This window comes from Manis pentadactyla, chromosome 3, assembly GCF_030020395.1.
Source record: "Manis pentadactyla isolate mManPen7 chromosome 3, mManPen7.hap1, whole genome shotgun sequence".
Lineage (NCBI taxonomy): Eukaryota > Metazoa > Chordata > Mammalia > Pholidota > Manidae > Manis > Manis pentadactyla.
In genome coordinates, this window is record NC_080021.1 from 184,335,961 (window position 1) to 184,355,867 (window position 19,907).

A 19,907-nucleotide genomic window follows, 5' to 3' on the forward strand; every position below is an offset into this window, starting at 1 on the left:
ACATTTTCTTTGTCCATTCACCTATTGATGGACACTTAAGTTGTTTCCATGTCTTGGCCATCATAATGATGCTACAGGTGTTTTTTTTAATGTAAAACTTAAAAATTTAAAAACTAAATGACGTTGTTTTAAAACTTATTTTCTACATTATTTGCTGTTAGAATATGTACAGTTGTTTTTTTTTTGTATTATTTTTGTATTCATTGACCTTGCTAAGTTACTTATTAATTATAGTAGTTTATCAATTATTTTGGGTCTTGTATATAATTATGAGCTTTTTCTCTTTCAGTGAAACATTTCTTCTAATAGCTTCCAAGAAAGGATACCATTGGTAGTTAGTATTGAGACCTCATGTGTTTAAAAGTACTTTTACTTGATCTTTGCAATTGAGTGATGGTTTTGCTGAGATTAGAGTTGAAGGTTTAAAATCATTTTACTTCAGAGTTTCGAAGGTATTCTCTTCTTGCTTCCAGTGTTACTGTTAGTCTCATGTGATAATACGTTTTTTCTCTATGTAATCTCTTTTCCCAGTTTGAGATATAACTGACACATAACATTGTGTAAGTACTCTGTAGCCTCTTCCCTTTGTCCTCAGTGTTCTGAAATTTCTCTGTGGTATGCATTGGTACAGGTTTTTTTCATTCATTGTGTTGGGCAGTAGTAGATCCTGCTTATGTCTTTTAGCTTTAGAAAATTTTCTTGAATAATTTCTTTCCCTCTTTTTTAAACTCCAGTTATATGAATTTTCACACACCAGACTGGTCTTTGAATTTTTTTTCTCCTTATTTCTCATATTTGTTTTCTTCATGCTGTTTTCTAGGAGGTATCCTCAGTTCTGTCTTATAGCCCAAATACACACAAGTGTGCACGTGTGCATTTGTACATTTTCTCTTTGCTATGTAGTTTTAATTTTTCAAAAGCCTTCCCTTTTTAAAAAAATTTGAATATTCCCTCCCCCCTTTTAACCTCTTGTTCTTATTTTGTGGATTCCATAAATTTTAACATTCTGAGAATATTAATTATATATATATTTTAGGTTTTCCTCTGTTTTAATTTATTTTTGGTTTTAGTTTTGTTTTCCTTCTTTGTTTTTGCCTCTAGGCTTTCCTTAAATATCTGGAGATCCTGTCCACTCATATTTAAGAGTGAGGCACTAAAATGCAGATTGTAAATTCAGCTCTGTGTAAGAGCAAGATTTATGAACTATTAAGTGTTACTGTATAGTGACTGGTGTGGGCTGATTGGGTGATCCCCATTTGTTATACCTTTAATTTTTTTCTCTTCTCTCTTTTTTTAAAAACACGGTATCAAGGTATCATTGGCATTTTTTGGGGGTGTGGGGTGGGCGGAGGTGGAATGGTCAGTTACCTCAGAGAATACTTTCTTCTATCTGGCATGTATAGTCCTGGTTGCCAGCCTTCTTAGAGCCAGGTAGAAAAATGAAGTCCAGGATCTTCCTATTAAGTAGTAGTGAAATTTTCCATTTCAAGTTTGGTTTCCCCACACACAGATCAACTCGGTTCAATGGTGGTAAAGTCAGTCTCCAGTTTTATGTTAGTGTGATGTGGGTTAGTTATTGAACAGCATGGGGGAGAGGTACTGGGGATCTGAGTACTCTTTATACAGACTTTTGACCAATTCTATTGTCATCATCACTTGTACTTGGTGCCTCCAATTTCTGAGTTTTTCCATGGTTCTGTGGAAGAAGTAAACTTACTTCTTGGCTTCCTGACAACCAGCTTGGGTTTAAATTTTCTCTGGTCTTCTCAATTACCGAGTATCCTTCTGGTTTCCAGCTCCCAAAGTTTTGTTGCTTTTGTGTCATCCCATTTGTTCTTGGGTTTTATGACTTAAAAAAAAATAAAAACGGCTTTAAAAAAATAAACTTAGTGGAAAACAAATTAAAAAAACAAAATAAAATAAACTTAGTGGTTTGTGAGGAAGCAGGAGTAAAACACAGGTTAACACATTTTTAAGCAAAAATGCAAATGTCTTTTCTAGTATTCCATTTAACATTAACACAGCTGATGGTGCCAATGGTTCCTCTAGCATTTATTTTGGGAATAAATGGTTTTACTTTTCAAGCTGAAAGAAACATTTTATCACTGTGTTTAAAAAAATACAGAGGACCATCAGTACTAATCCTGAGAGATACTTCTCCTTAAATGTCTGAAGTTCCTTTTTAGAATCAAGAGCATTAAGGACTTCCTGTTAATTTATAATATTTCATCTTAATCTTGGGATAATTATATTAAGTATTATAGTAGTTATTAAACTTTTCAGATTGGAATTTTTAATCAGTAAAGACTCAAAATGTCTTGACTGTAAAACCTGTGTCATAGCATCACTAGGTTTAGCCACTAACTTTATTCTTCACATACTGTTAATGTAACAGTTTAAAAGTTTGTACTAGTGGTTGGCAGACTTTGGAACTTTCAAGAGTTACTAAAACATATTTTGATTACTTATGCTGTCATGTTGAAAACATATCCTATAGCAGATGTGAGCTGATGACACAGCAGAAAAACTCAGCAGTGGGAGTGTCCTCATTTCACTCTAACTCCAGGCACTAATCCAAATGCAATAGTAAGCAGTCTACATTTGATGTCAGCTGAGCTTTTAGTAAGTATAATTGTTTTTAGGACTTGGAAACTTTTTATTAACCTATTTAATAGTATGCTCATAGCCAGGTGGCAAGAATAATTGTAATACATTCCACTATTCATATTTGTTTTTGAAATTCCATGTGAAAATTATTGGTGAGATAACAAATTACTTTAACTGCACATTTGGGGGTTGTTAGAACTTTGTCTGAAGCCATTGTATACTTCATTTATGTATATTGATGTTTTCTAAATTACATTTTGGTTATGGATTTTAGGACCTCTTTTTCTTTGCCCAGAAATTTTTGTTTTTTTGTAATGTGTTACATTTGGGGAGGATAGAGAACCACGGGGAAGTTACAGTGAGAGCACATTAAGTTAAAAAGATCTTGAGAGGAACTAAGGAGTATGAGAAAGAGTAGGCAGAAAAGCTAGACCATGAGGAGACAATGGAATTGTAGAAGGCTAGGAAATAAAGTTATTTTGAGAAGACAAACTAATAATCATGGGAATTGTTTCTTGGTAGTGAAATATGCAAACTAGAAAATAATCTGTTCCTCAGTTACTAGATCATATGCATTTGTAGCTATATATATTTCTCCCCTTTTAATTTCACAGCTGACAAAATGAAATGACCATACCAAGTGTTTAGTCTAATGCCTGCCACTTATAAGCTCTTTAGAAGTATTATTTATCATCACTTCTCACCTATCATTGTTCACTTGAGAGTCATCTTTGATTTTTCCCTTCTATCCCAAAATCAAATCAGTCACTAGTCTGATTGATTATACTTCCTGAGTCTCTTACATAAGTCTGTGTTCATTCTTACTGTCTCTGCCTTTGTTCTGTGTATACCCTTCTACATTCTATTTCCTGCCTTTAAGTAAGGTCCCTTTCACTTTGGTCTCAATTTGGCTCCAGTATTACCATTCTGGAGTAAATCTTCCGTAATCAATCTCAGGCAAAGTTATGTATTTCTTTTACAATACTCTCTTAGCACAGAGTTGTTAATTCATTTAACACACTTGATTTGTAATCATTAATTTGTATGTCTGTTTTTGGTTAGACCATACCCATTCAGCAGTAGGGAAAGTGTTATAAATATCTTTGTTTCCCACCTCCCATATTCGTTCCAGGGAGAAAGCATGATTGGTTTTCAATAATGATCTGTTGACTGATTGAATAAATGAAAATATTAACATAAGTGCTCAGTGTCTGAATAACAAAAAGTAGATGTCTGGTGATTTCATTGAGGGTACGCTTAGGATGGCCTGAACATTTTAGAGTAATGGTAATGGTGCAGAAACTATTTTGGAGGTACTTGTTCTTATGTGTGTGCAAGTTAGGCAAGAAAGATATAAAAAGTTGCTGAAAAGGTCTCTCAGCGTCTAAATGATTTCTATAACAGTTGTGTGTGTGTGTGTGTGTGTGTGTGTGTGTGTGTGTGTGTGTATAGGTATCATTAATCTACAATTACATGAAGAACATTATGGTTACTAGACTCCCCCCTTCACCAAGTCCCCCTTGAACAAACCACATTACATCACTGTCCATCAGCGTAGTAAGATGCTGTAGACTCACTACTTGTCGTCTCAGTGTTGCACATCCCTCCCTGTGCCCACCGCCACATTATACATGCTAATCGTAAGGCCCCCTTTCTTTTTCCCTGCCCTTATCCCTCCCTTTCCACCAATCCTCCCCAGTCCCTTTCCCTTTGGCAACCATTAGTCCATTCTTGGGTTCTGTGATACTTCTGTTTTGTTCCTTCAGTTTTTCTTTGTTCTTATATTCCACATATGAATGAAATCATTTGCTACTTGTCTTTCTCCGCCTGGCTTATTTCACTGAGCATAATACCTCTGGCTCCATCCATGTTGTTGCAAATGGTAGGATCTGTTCTTTTCTTATGGCTGAGTAATATTTCATTGTGTATATGTACCACATCCTCTTTATTCATTCATCTACTGATGGACATTTAGGTTGCTTCCATTTCTTGGCTATTGTAAATAGTGCTGTGATAAACATAGGGGTGGACCTGTCTTTTTCAAACTGGAGTGCTGCATTCTTAGGGTAAATTCCTAGGAGTGGAATTCCTGGGTCAAATGGTATTTCTATTTTGAGCTTTTTGAGGAACCTCCATATTGCTTTCCACAATGGTTGAACTAATTTGCATTCCCACCAGCAGTGTAGGAGGGTTCCCCTTCCACAACCTCGCTAACATTCGTTGTTGTCTGTCTTTTGGATGGTGGCGATCCTTACTGGTGTGAGGTGATATCTCATTGTGGTTTTAATTTGCATTCCTCTGATGACAAACGATGTGGAGCATCTTTTCATGTGTCTGTTGGCCATCTGAATTTCTTCTTTGGAGAAGTGTCTGTTCAGCTCCTCTGCCCATTTTTTAATTGGATTATTTGCTTTTTGTTTGTTGAGGTGCATGAGCTCTTTATATATTTTGGATGTCAACCCTTTATCGGATCTGTCATTTATGAATATATTCTCCCATACTGTAGGTTTCCTTTTTGTTCTATTGATGGTGTCCTTTGCTGTACAGAAGCTTTTCAGCTTGATATAGTCCCATTTGTTCATTTTTGCTCTTGTTTCCCTTGCCCGGGGAGATATGTTCATGAAGAAGTTGCTCATGTTTATGTCCAAGAGATTTTTGCCTATGTTTTTTTCTAAGAGTTTTATAGTTTCATGACTTACATTCAGATCTTTGATCCATTTTGAATTTACTTTTGTGTATGGGGTTAGACAGTGATCCAGTTTCATTCTCTTACATGTAGCTGTCCAGTTTTGCCAGCACCATCTGTTGAGGAGACTGTCATTTCCCCATTGTATGTCCATGTCTCCTTTATCAAATATTAATTGACCATAAGTACTTGGGTTAATATCTGGGGTCTCTATTCTGTTCCACTGGTCTGTGGCTCTGTTCTTGTGCTAGTACCAAACTGTTTTGATTACTGTGGCTTTGTAGTAGAGCTTGAAGTTGGGGAGTGAGATCCCCCCAACTTTATTCTTCCTTCTCAGGATTGCTTTGGCTATTTGGGGTCTTTGGTGTTTCCATATGAATTTTTGAACTATTTGTTCTAGTTCGTTGAAGAATGTTGTTGGTAATTTGATAGCGATTGCATCAAATCTGTATATTGCTTTGGGCAGGATGGCCATTTTGACAATATTAATTCTTCCTAACCAATAGCATGGGATGAGTTTCCATTTGTTAGTGTCCTCTTTAATTTCTCTCAAGAGTGTCTTATAGTTTTCAGGGTATAGGTCTTTCACTTCCTTGGTAAGGTTTATTTCTAGGTATTTTACTCTTTTTGATGCAATTGTGAATGGAATTGTTTTCCTGATTTCTCTTTCTATTAGTTCATTGTTAGTGTATAGGAAAGCCACAGGTTTCTGTTTGTTATTTTGTATCCTGCAACTTTGCTGTATTCCGATATCAGTTCTAGTAGTTTTGGAGTAGAGTCTTTAGGATTTTTTATTTCCAATATCATGGCATTTGCAAATAGTGACAGTTTAACTTCTTCTTTACAGATCTGGATGCCATGTATTTCTTTGTGTTGTCTAATTGCCGTGGCTAGGACCTCCAGTACTATGTTGAATAACAGTGGGGAGAGTGGGCATCCCTGTCTTGTTCCCGATCTCAGAGGAAAAGCTTTCAGCTTTTCACTGTTTAGTATGATGTTGGCTGTGGGTTTATCATATATGGCCTTTATTATGTTGAGGTACCTGCCCTCTATACCCATTTTTTTGAGAGTTTTTATCATGAATGGATGTTGAATTTTGTCGAATGCTTTTTTAGCATCTATGGAGATGATCATGTGGTTTTTGTCCTTCTTTTTGTTGATGTGGTTGATGGATTTTTGGATGTTGTACCATCCTTGCATCCCTGGGATGAAACCCACTTGGTCATGGTGTATGATCCTTTTGATGTGTTTTTGAATTCTGTTTGCTAATATTTTGTTGAGTATTTTTACATCTACGTTCATCAGGGATATTGGTCTGTAATTTTCTTTTTTGGTGGGGTCTTTGCCTGGTTTTGGTATTAGGGTGATGTTGGCTTCATAGAATGAGTTTGGGAGTATTGCCTCCTCTTCTATTTTTTGGAAAACTTTAAGGAGAATGGGAATTACATCTTCTCTGTATGTCTGATAAAATTCCGAGGTAAATCCATCTGGCCCAGGGGTTTTGTTCTTGGGTAGTTTTTTGCTTACTGCTTCAATTTCTTTGCTGGTAATTGGTTTGTTTAGATTTTGTGTTTCTTCCTTGGTCAGTCTTGGAAGGTTGTATTTTTCTAGGAAGTTGTCCGTTTCTTCTAGGTTTTCCAGCTTCTTAGCATATAGGTTTTCATAGTATTCTCTAATAATTTTTTGTATTTCTGTTGGGTCCGTTGTGATGTTTCCTTTCTCGTTTCTGATTCTGTTGATGTGCGTTGATTCTCTTTTTCTCTTAATAAGTCTGGCTAGAGGCTTATCTATTTTGTTTATTTTCTCAAAGAACCAGCTCTTGGTTTCACTGATTTTTTTTCTATTGTTTTATTCTTCTCAATTTTATTTATTTCTTCTCTCTTTATTATGTTCCTCCGTCTGCTGACTTTAGGCCTCATTTGTTGTTCTTTTTCCAATTTTGATAATTGTGATGTTAGACTATTCATTTGGGTTTGTTCTTCTTTAAATATGCCTGGATTGCTATATACTTTCCTCTTAAGACCGCTTTCGCTGCATCCCACAGAAGTTGGAGCTTTGTGTTGTTGTTGTCATTTATTTCCATATATTGCTGGATCTCCATTTTAATTTGGTCATTGATGCATTGACTATTTAGGAGCATGTTGCTAAGCCTCCATGTGTTTGTGAGCCTTTTTGCTTTCTTTGTACAATTAATTTCTAGTTTTATACCTTTGTGGTCTGAAAAGTTGGTTGGTAGAATTTCAATCTTTTGGAATTTACTGAGGCTCTTTTTGTGGCCTAGTATGTGGTCTATTCTGGAGAATGTTCCATGTGCACTTGAGAAGAATGTGTATCCTGCTGCTTTTGTGTGGAGAGTTCTGAAGATGTCTGTTAGGTCCATCTGTTCTTATGTGTTGTTCAGTGCCTCTGTGTCCTTACTTATTTTTTGCCTTGTTGATCTGTCCTTTGGAGTGACTGGAGTGTTAAAGTCTCCTAGAATGAATGTATTGCATTCTATTTCCCCTTTTAATTCTGTTAGTATTTGTTTCACATATGTAGGTGCTCCCTTGTTAGGTGCAAAGATATTTATAATGATTATATCCTCTTGTTGGACTGACCCCTTTATCATTATGTAATGTCCTTCTTTGTCTCTTGTTTCTTTCTTTGTTTTGAAGTCTTGTCTGATTCAAGTACTGTAACTCCTGCTTTTTTCTCTCTATTAGTTGCATGAAATATCTTTTTCCATCGCTTCACTTTTAGTCTGTGTATGTCTTTGAGTTGGAAGTGCGTCTCTTGTAGGCAGCATGTAGTTGGGTCTTGTATTTTTATCCATTCACTGACTCTATGTCTTTTGATTGGTGCATTCAGAGCATTTACATTTAGAGTGGTTATCGATAGGTAAGTACTTATTACCATTGCAGGCTGTAGACTCGTGGATACCAAATGTTGAAGGGTAACTTCCTCACTAAGAGTCTAACTCAACTCACTTAGTATGCTATTACAAACTTAATCTAAAGGTCCTTTTCTCCGCCTCCTTTTCTTCCTTCTCCATTCTTTATATATTAGGTATCATATTCTGTACTGTTTGTATATTCCTTTTTATTACCTCTGGTGACAGCTGTTTAACCTTAGGAACACTTCCATCTATTGCAGTCCCTTCAAAATACACTGTAGAGATGGTTTGTGGGAGGCAAATTCTCTCAGCTTTTGCTAATCTGGAAATTGTTTAATACCTCCTTCAAATTTGAATGATAATCTTGCCGGATAGAGTATTTTTGGTTCAAGTCTCTTCTGCTTCATTGCATTAAATATATTATGCCACTCCCTTCCGGCCTGTAAGGTTTCTGCTGAGAAGTCTGATGATAGCCTGACGAGCTTTCCTTTGTATGTGATCTTTTTTATCTGTCTGGCTGCTTTTAATTGTATGTCCTTATTCTTAATCTTTGATATTTTAATTATTATGTGTTTTGGTGTTGTCGTCCTTGGATCCCTTGTTTTGGGAGATCTGTGGATCTCCATGGCCTGAGAGACCTTATCTCCTTCCCCAGATTGGGGAAGTTTTCAGCAATTACTTCCTCAATGACACTTTCTATTCCCTTTTCTGTCTCTTCTTCTTATGGGACCCCTATAATGCGAATATTGTTCCGTTTGGATTGGTCCCACAGTTCTCTCAATATTCTTTCATTCCTAGATACCCTTTTTTCTCTCTGTGTCTCAGCTTCTTTGTGTTCCTCTTCTCTAATTTTTATTTCATTTATCGTCCACTGTATCTAATCTGCTTTTAATACCCTCCTTTGTGTCCCTCAGTGATTGGTTCTCCGTTGTAAATTCGTTCCTGAGTTGTTGACTATGTTTCTGTACCTTCATGATCATGTTTATGATTTTTATTTTGAAATCTCTCTCAGGAAAATTTACTTGTTCAATCTCACTTGATCCTTTTTCTGGTGTTGAGATTTTCGTTTGAACCAGGTTCCTTTGACGTTTCATATTTGTATGTGGCACCCTCTAGTGCCCAGAAGCTCTACTCTCTGGAGCTCCTCAGTCCCTGGAGTGATGTCGGAGTTTGCAGGGGAGTGGCGCTGTTGCCTGGCGGGGAGGGAAGAGCTGTTTCCTGCTTCCCGGCTGCTATGTCTGTCCCCACTGCTAGAACTGTGGGCTGAAGACACAGGTGTAAGTGTCTGTGCTTTGCGTTTGTAGCTGCTGTAGGTGGGCCTTGCTTCTCACTCGCCTGATACCAGGGCAGGGTTTGCCAGTTTGCAAGCCAGGTGCGGGATGGCTGGGAGAAAGGTGGAGTTCGCTGCATGTCATGGTTGGGGGCCTCGGAGCTGGGTATCCAGCCAGGGGGATGGAGTGGCTGAAGTCAGTGAAAGTTCCCAACCTGCTGGGCAGAATGCACCCAGACAATTTTGTTTACTTGTCCTTTCTCCTGCTCAGGAAGCTCTGCAATCCTTGCCCCTTTAGCATCCCCCTCACTTTTAGGAAGTCTCTCAGACTGCCCGCCCAGATCAGCTGGATATGGATCTCTGTTTTCCACAAGCAGCTGGAATCTTAGTCTCTTTAGGTATTCTGCCTGTCTTAGCTTTCCAACCCCACAGATCACCAGAGCAGCATGCAATGTAGGTTCGTGCTCCCAGAGCATATCTCCAGGACTAGGTTTTCAGCGTGTCCAGACCTCCACTCCCTCCTGGCTCTGTTTCTCTTCCTCCTGCCTGTGATATGGGGTTGGGGAAGAACTTGGGTCCTGCCAGGTCATGGCTTTGGTATGTTACCCCGTTCCATGAGGTCTGTTCTTTCCTCCAGGTGTATGCATCTGGCGCAGCCTTCTTTCCTGTTGCTCTTTCAGGATTAGTTGTATTAATTATATTTATGTATTATATGTGGTTTTAGGATGAGGTCTCAGTCTCACCTCATGCTGCCATCTTTATTCTTTTTATAAAAACAAAGTGTACTAATTAATGTGACACACCTATACTTAGTACTGTTTTTTACACATGTAAGCTCAATTAAAAATTATATAGCCATTGAGTTTTGGTGATTTAACATACACCCTTACAGATGTTTAAAGAAATGCCAAAAGAACACACTAATAACAACCCTGCCATTGGGGCTAATGAAATATATATGTTATTTTAATCCCAAGAGTCTACACTGTAGAAAGGAGTTTTGTTTCACTGGGGTGTAATAGGGTCAATTACTAGGCAGATGAATAACATACAGTTCATTTATTAGCATTTCATTTTCTTTTCAGGCGCATATTAAATTTCCTATTGACTACCCATATTCACCACCTACCTTCAGATTCTTGACCAAAATGTGGCACCCCAACATTTATGAGGTAAGAGACGTCTATTATGAATTTCTTTGAAGGTTTTTTAAGATACCGTCCTTGAAAATAACCTCTATGTGTCAGTATGCTGTGGTAGTTATGTTGTAACCTCAAAGAAATATTCATGGTTTCCGATTTTTTAGTTAGTTGTCTCTAGTTTAATTGTTGAAAGTTGAGGGAGTTTTTTAATACCAACCAGTATATGTTATAGTTAATTTAAGTTTAAGGCTTTAAACCTTTGTTGCTCATTCCTAAGATTATAAAGCATATGTGTTAACATCTACAGTTTTTAAATTAACAGATAAGATCATGCAAATTTTTTAAAGTTATTCATTAAAAAATTAAAGTATGATTGATAAACAGTCTTATATTGGTTTCAAATATGCAACACAGTGGTTCAACAGTTACCCACATTATTAGATCCTCACCCCTCTAGTGCAGTCACTATGTGTCGATGTAGTGAGATGTTACAGAACCATTAATTTTATTCTCTATGCTGTAGTACCATCCCCGTGATGAACCTATATTATGATTGTGAATTATTGTGCCCCTTAATCCCCTTCCACCTCCCCATCCCCTCGCCCTTAGTAACCACTAGTCCCTTCTCTGTGTCTATTGAGTCTACTGCTGTTTTGTTTTTATACTCCGCAAATAAGTGAAATCTTTTGGTATTTGTCTTTCTCTGCCTGGCTTATTTCACTGAGCATAATACCCTTTAGATCCATCTATGTTGTTGCAAATGGGAGGATTCTTTTTATGGCTGAATAATATTCCACTGTGTCTATGTACCACATCTTCTTTACCCATTAAAGATCATACAGATTTATTTGTTTACCTATACTCTAGCTTCATGGCAAGGGTTACCTTCATCAGAGATTTAGCTTTGAGGGTGGGGATTTAACCTACTATATTTGGACTGGCCTCCTTTCAGGAGTTGCTGCAGAGCAGTTGAGAGCCTTTTTCAATCCCAAGGTGAGATTCTTCTAATGGATAAGTCTGCATAGCTGGGGGAGTCATTTCTAGTTTTGTTAATGAAATATACTTTAACTTTGAGCTAATCTGGAATGGAATGCTACCTTATCTTTCTCAGGATAATTATGTCAGAGCCCTTTAAAACATTCTTTGAGCCCACTCTACCATTCTGTAATCTCTTTCATTGCACTGGTTCTGAAGCTGTCTCATTGTATCATAGGTCGTGGCCCAAGCATTAAAATTCCTTTTTAAAATTTGCATCTTTAGTCGTGTAGTGCTTTTTTTGGCCTTGTGGTTATTGGGTAGCATCTTTGCTCCAGAAACAGAGCTGCATAGCCTTCAAAATGCTTGTAGGCAAGAAATGGAGATCTTACTCTAGGATCCTGAATTTGGATCTCAGTCTGTGTAAATTAGCACATTGGAGCAGCTTTGTTTTTCACAACCTGCTTTTTCTGTAAAGCATAATCTTCATTTTTCTTTCCTTCTTAAAACAGGCCAGACCTAGTGTTCAAAGGTGATATGTAGTTATATTTTTAGAAATAAGATCCTGGAATATTGGGGGTTTGTTTTGTTTTCATATCTTTAGTATTTGATGTAATCACAATTATAAATGAACAATAGTGACTACGTTATACTATTCTATATAATAAAGTTATCCTGTTGTAGGAGACACTATAGAAATAATTCACTGTTTCCTAAGTTCTGAGTTCAGTGCACATAGCAATATTTCTGTATCCCTATCTCATAAACAAAAGTTCTGTGTTCAAAAACTGTAGTATATATAGATTTCAGATAACAAGAGAGAAGTGAGAAGACTCAAGCTTTTGTCTTGCTATTGAGAACGAATTCACCTTAATCCCATATATATACCTGTTTTTATTCATTTATGTAATTCCCACACCCTTCTCAAAAAGAAACAAAAAACCATAAAGGACTCAGCTCTGAAGGAGGAAAATATATGTAGATAATTCCCCTTTCCACTGTTTTTTTCCACTACTTAGGCTATTTAGTTGTATCTCTTTTAAGATTTAGCTTGGATCTTTTTTTAAAATGTTTTTCATGTTCATAATTGTTACAATAAAATAATTCATACGTATCTTAATATACAGTTTTCCATGCCATAAATGTTTTTAAAGAAGTGATCTTCTAATTAGGAATTAAATTTGATGTATTCAAAAGGGTCATAAGTTAGTCTTCTCCCATAAATTAGTTTATCCTCTGAAATTGATATCAAAATTGAACTTTTTGAGGGCCTATGTCAGGGTTTCTGATTCTAGAGATTGAGGCTCCTAGTTCTTGGCCAAAGGACTCACTACTTACCCACCAATGTTATCTCTTTTGGTAGACACACAGTGAACCTCAGTGTCAGTTGCTCTAGTCACCAGAGTGTTTACTGCAGAGTTGTTTATAATAGAACTGGAAGTGGTGGGGAAGCAGTGATAATAACAGCAGCAAATCAGAAGTACAAGCCCAAAGACCTGTTCAACTGCCAAAATAATGGAATTGATTAAAGAGTTTTTGGTATATTAACTTTATGAGCATTAAAAAGAAGTATTATAAAGGCCATTAGTGGTAGAAAATAGTTCATTATGTCAAGTTTTAAAAGTCACAAGAGCTTTCCTTGCAGTTTTGTTAAATATATGCACATAGATGTATTTTGCATAACAAAGGGTTATAGATACTGCTGTTATAGGAGTGAATTTAATTATTTTAACATTTCTTTTATCATTGCTATGCTTGTGAAATTGACAAATATCAGGGGGAACATAGAGAACAAAAGAAACTTTAATATGCTGAATGAGCTAAATAAGTTTCCTGTGTGTTTCTGTGCTCAGAAGTTGACAGCCAACAAACCCCATTTGCTCCACAAATCATGTATTAAAATGAGGTTTTCATACTCTTCACTGTGAACTTTGCATCATGACAACTCAGAATCTCAGTGCTCTTCAGTATTATTTATTTGAAAAATTTTTAATAGACTAATTTTTAAGGTAGTTTTTGGTTTACTGCAAAATTGAGGGGATGTATGCAGAAGTATTTAATATTTTGTGATTCTTTTAAATCACAGTTTGTAGAATATATTATGGAGCTTTAATTTTGAAAGTGTGAGGAACACACTCACTGGTCTAAATTCAGTAAGTGGACACGGAGACAAAGAGAACAGCGGAACGAGGCTTTAATGACGGTCTTGCAAGATCGGGTGTCTGGTGGGCAGGCACACCTGGGGAGTTTGGTGCCAATAATTTATCTCCTAGTGTACAAGGAGTCCCTCCCGGTTCCTCATTGGCTGAGTACTACAGGGTTCACAGTCTTCCCCGGACGTCGCCTAAGCTCATTATATCTTTCCTTTACATGTCTTATTCTTATTGGTAGGTTTAAAAAAACTCAAACAGGTATTGCCAGGCCCTTATCAATTTCCCCACCCCCACTCTCAGCCTGAGCAGCTTCCACCACGTGGCCCTTTGTTAATACCTTACTGTTAAAATGTTTAAACATCCTAGTGGGAATAAATCACATTTAGGTTTTATACTCTTTCCTAACAGTTCCCCCCTCTTTTTAAGAATTTCTGATTTTATTCCCAGTAATGTATTTTAATTTACACTTGGTCTTTTCTCAAATTTCTCTAATCTTGTTTATGGCTGCCTCTATTAAAACAGAGGCAACTATACCTTTCTTTTTCTAAACGATTTTTCTAACGGGTCACTGGTGCCAGTTTTCAGCTAATTCATTAGCTAAAGTGGTGCCTTGTAATGATCTACAACTTCTATGAAAAATTTTTTTTTTCATTGGGTATGGAGAGAAATGCCAGGGTAAATGGAATGGCAAATTGGACTAAAACACAGGTCTTAGTCTAGGTGGGTGGCAACAAGTAACGCAGGTTCTCCTTTCCACAGTACCACCAAACATCCACTCGGGGATGCATAATTTCGAGAAGTTGCCCTCTTTAGAGACATTTAGGACATGAGTACAAGTCAGTAGTTCCCCACAGGAGTTGTGAAACTTTCCCCTTGCCTAGAGAGGCATGAGGAGTGATTCATTTTCCTTATGGAAAAAGAGGGGATTGCCCTTGGGTCTGACTTCTTTAAAGACAAGCCCTTGCAAGTCTCATTTCCCTAAGCGTCCTTGTCCTGATACAGGGCTAACATGCAGTTCATCTCAGTGGGGTCTGTGTCTCAGCAGAGAGGGAATGGGACCACCTGCGCCTGTGGCCATCCAGCAGCACATGCATAACAGTCGCTTTTATTCAGAGTGAGTACTGAAAATTTAACTCACTCTACCCAGGCATTGGTGTCTCCATAACTTGTCTCTATTTCAAGAGTCTGTTTTAGGTCTTTTATCTCTGTTACAGTAACTAGTCTAGGGTCATTATGGGGAAGCTCTGGATTGTTATTTCTCTCAGGATTGGGGGTGGCTACTATGGGTGAAGTCTTGCCTTCGATTAAATTAAGACTAAACTTTTTCATGGGATCTACTCTAATGACATATGCACTGAGTCCATAAACATCAGGGGCAATTACAGGGTCTGAGTCTAAGTTTTGAGGTCTATGTATACTTAATAAAAGGGGGTTACACTGTCTGTCTTGGCAATTGTCAGGAGGAATTCCTTTAGCTAAGTGGAGCTTTCTTTTTTTTAAAGATTTTTCTGCTGCATAAGGGGCCATCCACCCTTGAAACTGGGTAGTCCACCAAACACTGCTCCATCTTGGACATGGGGGCTTACTTGCCTTTTTATTCTATTAAGATTTGTCTGTTCAGGACAGAGATACTTATTATCTCTAGAAAGCTGTTTTTGGTCATTTAGGTCACTACAGGAGAGAACTTGACAAGCATCAAACCTAATGGCTTGGGGGCTTGATGTTTTAGTAATATTGATTACCAGTTTGACAGGATAACTAGGAGTTCCTTCCCATCTTAGGGCTCTCTGCGACTTGCCTGTGAAATACAGAGTTAGGATAAAAGTTAACATTTTAGGTTCTTTTTAGTTTCAGCCTTAAGGGTTGGTTAGCCACCTGGGACACTTGCTAATTCTGTTTTGTCCCCAGATCTCCCAGTCAGTTTCTTTGGTGTAATGAGTCTAACTCTTTTCAGCCGTCCTCACTGCAGTCTCTGTGATCAGGAGAATCTATTAGCCAGTGCCTAGCTCACTGATTAAGCATGACCCGAACCTGGTGAGGAGTATTGACTATGAGGGTTCCTCCTAGTTAATTTCCTGCCCTCTTCTACCAGTAAGGCCATGGCTGTGATGGCCTGAATGCATCAGTCCATCTTCAAGAGACAGGGTCTAGTAGTTTAGACATAAAGGCCACTGGTTGTTTCTTTCCTCCCCAGGCTTCGGTCAAAACCCTACAGAGAACTTTGTTCAACAGTAACAAACTAGTGAAATGGCTTCTCTAATGATGGGAGTGCCAGGGCTGGGGTGGTGACTAAGGATTATTTTCAATTTCTCTAGAATTTGCAGTTCCCTTGGGGTCTATTGGAGAGGGTCTGGCTCTCCCTCTAACAATTTGAAATACAAGCTTCTAGCCTCTCTTCTAACAAACACTTTTGAGCTTCTCTTAGTAATTCTTCTATAGGTTTCTCATTCCATCTATCTAAATTCTGTAATTTTTTAGATATATCTGGCCAATTTTTGGCTACAAAATTGACTTTTAAAAGATCTTGTCCTACCTGAGCTTCTGGGTCAAGTTCTGAATATTTTCTCATCTGGTCCCTGAGTCTCTATGAAAATGCAGTTGGGGTCTCTTCTTTTTCTCATTGGACTTCAATCACCTTAGAAACATTTTGAGATCTTGGGGCCAATTCCCTAATTCCCTTTATAATTAGCCCTCGAAGATCTTGCATTTTATTTCTGTCTCCTAGATTATTATCTCATCTAGAATCTACATTTGGGAACTTTTGTTCTGCTGACTGGACACCCTGGCCCGGTAGGTGTTTTTGTTCCCAAATGGACACAGCAGCTCTCCTGATCACCCCCCTCTCACCACCAGGGAATGGGATATTCATGATGGACATCAGTTCAACCTAAGTATATATATTAGGTCTTAGGAATTGATTTAGTTGGCCCAATAGGCCAAGGGGATCTTATAGCAATGCTTAAAATTTCTCACTTCAGTACCCATGCGGGGAGCATTAACAAATTTCCTCTTGTCCTAGTGGGACCTGTCTCCATGGAAACGTCTTGGGATTCTTAGTGGACTCCCCAGAAGGCAAGGGGAAACTCTAAGTCTTTCTTACATTGTTAAGTCTGGGGAGAGGAAATCTTGGGGCAAAATACTTCTGAAAACTGAAATCAAAGGGAGAAATAAAGTTTGAAATCTATTTACTACTCACAAGCTGCAGTCTGGGGCCATTTCTTTCAGGCTCTAGCATCAGCCAAAAACTGGCCCTCCCCCTCACCTCTCAGGTACAGAGAAGCCCTCTGTTGCCCAGGTAATTACTCATTGATATGGAGATGAATCTCTCCACCTCTGAGGAAAGATGCAAATGCACTAAAGCCATACTTCTTTCCACCTCTGAAGGCCTGTTGATATGAGATATGAGTGGGGTGGAAAGAGAAAAAGGCCAGGAAAGTCCACTAAAAAGACCCAGAGTTAGTTAATTAAAGCTCAAAAAGACAGGAGCAACTTGGCCTGGAATGTTTGAATATTCCTTAGATAAAGGAGAGGGTACCCCAGCATAGCCTGCCTTTATTATGTTAATCATACAGGCTCAGCCTCTTCTTTTTTTTTTTTTTTTAACTTTACCTATATGCTATTTTTTTTTCTTTCTGACTCTATATAGTCTGCAACTTAGGAAATCAATTTAGCATGCAGCCGCAGCCATAAACAACATAGCAAAAGGCAGGAAGGATTCCACCCCAAAGATTGCATTTTAATACCTAGGAGGTCAAGAAGCAAGACCCTCAACTTACTCATTAGCAAACAGACAATAACTCTGACCCCCTTGGAAGAAGGGCAGCCAGTCCTGATAAGCTCTCAAACTAGGAAGCTGCCATCCTGGGAGGGGACTAAAAGCAGTAAATTTCTTGTGTTAAGCTAATTTTCTAGAATTACCCAGAGGACTGATAAGAAATATAATGTCTCATTAAAGATACTTGAGACTACTTAACAAGTCTACACCTCCAGGTGCCAGCTACACTCTTAAAGAATCTTTAAAGAGGGAACCCCCAACTTCTGGGGTGCTCCTCTCTCCGAGGCCGCTGGCACCCTCAAAGTGCACAACCTTTTAACTTAAAACTTTCTCTCTCCAACCTCTCAGGGTGCCCCTCCCTCCTGAGGCGGCCTCACTTTCTCTCTTCAGGAGTAACTCCAAACAAAACTTTGACTCCTCCTCACCGCCGTGTCTCTGCCTCTCAACTCTCCACTGCTGCTTCAGCGGGGAAAGGGACCAAGGAAAACACACAACGCTCTCCCAACACCAGGGCCTGTCTTGGGAGGTCTCTTGTATTTCCTCCTCCCTAGCTTTCCCTTCCCTGGTGTTGAGGGGAAATAAGTGAAGCGCCCTTGGTAACCAACAGATTCCTCAGGTGAACTGGAGGCTTTATTACCATTAAAAAAATAACTCAAACCTGGCAAAGCCAGTTTTCATCTGACCTAACTTTAATCCAGACAAAACAGCAAAATTTGATCATCTTCTGTTTGTCCCTAACCCGGTACAGAAGGCGTCCCCCCAGTACTGTAACCTTCACCCCAGCAGGCTATCTGGGGGGAATTCCAAGGGAGCTCATCTGGTTCCCTTTCTCTGCTTCCCTAGGCCTAGAATTTGTATTTCCCATCCTTCAAGAGGTCCCTGTGTCTGAGATCCCTGTGTACTCAACCCCCCATAATGGAAGTTTCTTGCACACACCCCAAGATTACACATCTCAGCTACACACACTCGACCTCTGAAAAATGCCCAACCACCAAGGCAGTACTTATAGCCCAATTTTCCCACCTTGGCTCGTGCACAAGATTGCCTGGTTGCCGTGGTGCCTGCGTTTTCTCCCCTGCGTCGGTCATGCTGTTTCTGCACAACAGTCTCGGGTCTCCCCTCGGCTTCCGTGCAAAGGTGAGACGCCCAGACACAGTGGGCCGCCCCAAGCCGGGCGTGACGCTTCTTCCCACTCCACTTGGGCCCCCACCTCGCACAGGCAAGAGGATCCCAGATGATCCCCCAAATTGTGAGAAACACTCACTGGTCTAAATTCAGTAAGTGGACACGGAGACAGAGAACAGCAGAGTGAGGCTTTAATGACAGTCTTGCAAGATCGGGTGTCTGGTGGGCAGGCACACCTGGGGAGTTTGGTGCCAATAATTTATCTCCTAGTGCACGAGTCCCTCCCCTGGTTCCTCATTGGCTGAGTACTACAGGGTTCACTTCTTCCCCCGACGTCGCCTAAGCTCGTTATATCTTTCCTTTACATGTCTTATTCTTATTGGTAGGTTTTAAAAAACTCAAACAGGTATTGCCAGGCCCTTATCAATTTCCCCACCCCCACTCTCAGCCTGAGCAGCTTCCACCACGTGGCCCTTTGTTAATACCTTACTGTTAAAATATTTAAACATCCTAGTGGGAATAAATCACATTTAGGTTTTATACTCTTTCCTAACAAAAGTAATAAGTATTTTGAATGTTTTGGAAGGAGTATAAACATTAATTTTTTTCTGTAGAGTGTTCACAAATTAATGTCACCAATGCAGTTATGAAATAAAGATTACAGTAAGATACAGTATATCTTAGGCTACTTGGTGTAGCTCATATGAAAATATTTTGCCATTTCACTTAAGAGTCTAGATCTGAAGAGTTCTCGATTTTAGACCCAGATGACTCTCAAAGCACTATATCCCCTATCATTAGGGTAGGGTATTTTTTAAAATGTTACTGTTTTGACAATTATTAAAAATAGACCCTACTGTTGTAATATGCTTTTTTTTCTAAGACATGTTGTCTTAGCTTGGGCTGCCATAACAAAAAAGCATAAATAGGGTAGCTTAAACAACTAAGTGTACTTTTTTCACAGTTCCAGAAGCTAAAAGTCCATTGTTAAGGTGCCAGTATAATTGCTTCCTGAAGACCGTCTTCGGCTTACCTCTGTGTCCTCATGTGGTCTGGCAGGGAAAGAGCATAAGAGCAAGCAAGTGTACATTAGTGCTAGCTCTCCAGTGTCTCTCATAAGATTTTTAAAAGGTTTTTGCCAAGTCTGCAGAAAGATTGATTTTTTAAAATAGAATTTAGGCTACATAAGTAGCATAAACCAATTGCACCTAGTTTATGATCTTTGTAATTATTTAGGTGGATGATAGGCCATTAAGAGTAAAATGGGTGAGACTTAAAATCAGCTTTTCAAAAACTGAAAAA

At 38.6% G+C, this 19,907-nt stretch overlaps 1 protein-coding gene across 3 annotated transcripts in view; it reads left to right on the forward strand.

The window, feature by feature from the left end:
- The window catches only part of UBE2R2 (ubiquitin conjugating enzyme E2 R2), a 97,505-nt gene that overhangs the window by 46,027 nt on the left and 31,571 nt on the right, over positions 1 to 19,907 (forward strand). For 2 of the 3 annotated variants that reach the window (XM_036898186.2, XM_036898191.2), the window contains exons 2-3: positions 10,521 to 10,607; positions 11,445 to 11,570. In XM_036898186.2, coding sequence (XP_036754081.1) covers positions 10,521 to 10,607; positions 11,445 to 11,570 — 213 coding nt within the window. The remainder of the gene's footprint in view (positions 1 to 10,520; positions 10,608 to 11,444; positions 11,571 to 19,907) is intronic. The other variant, XM_036898188.2, reaches the window with a different exon arrangement.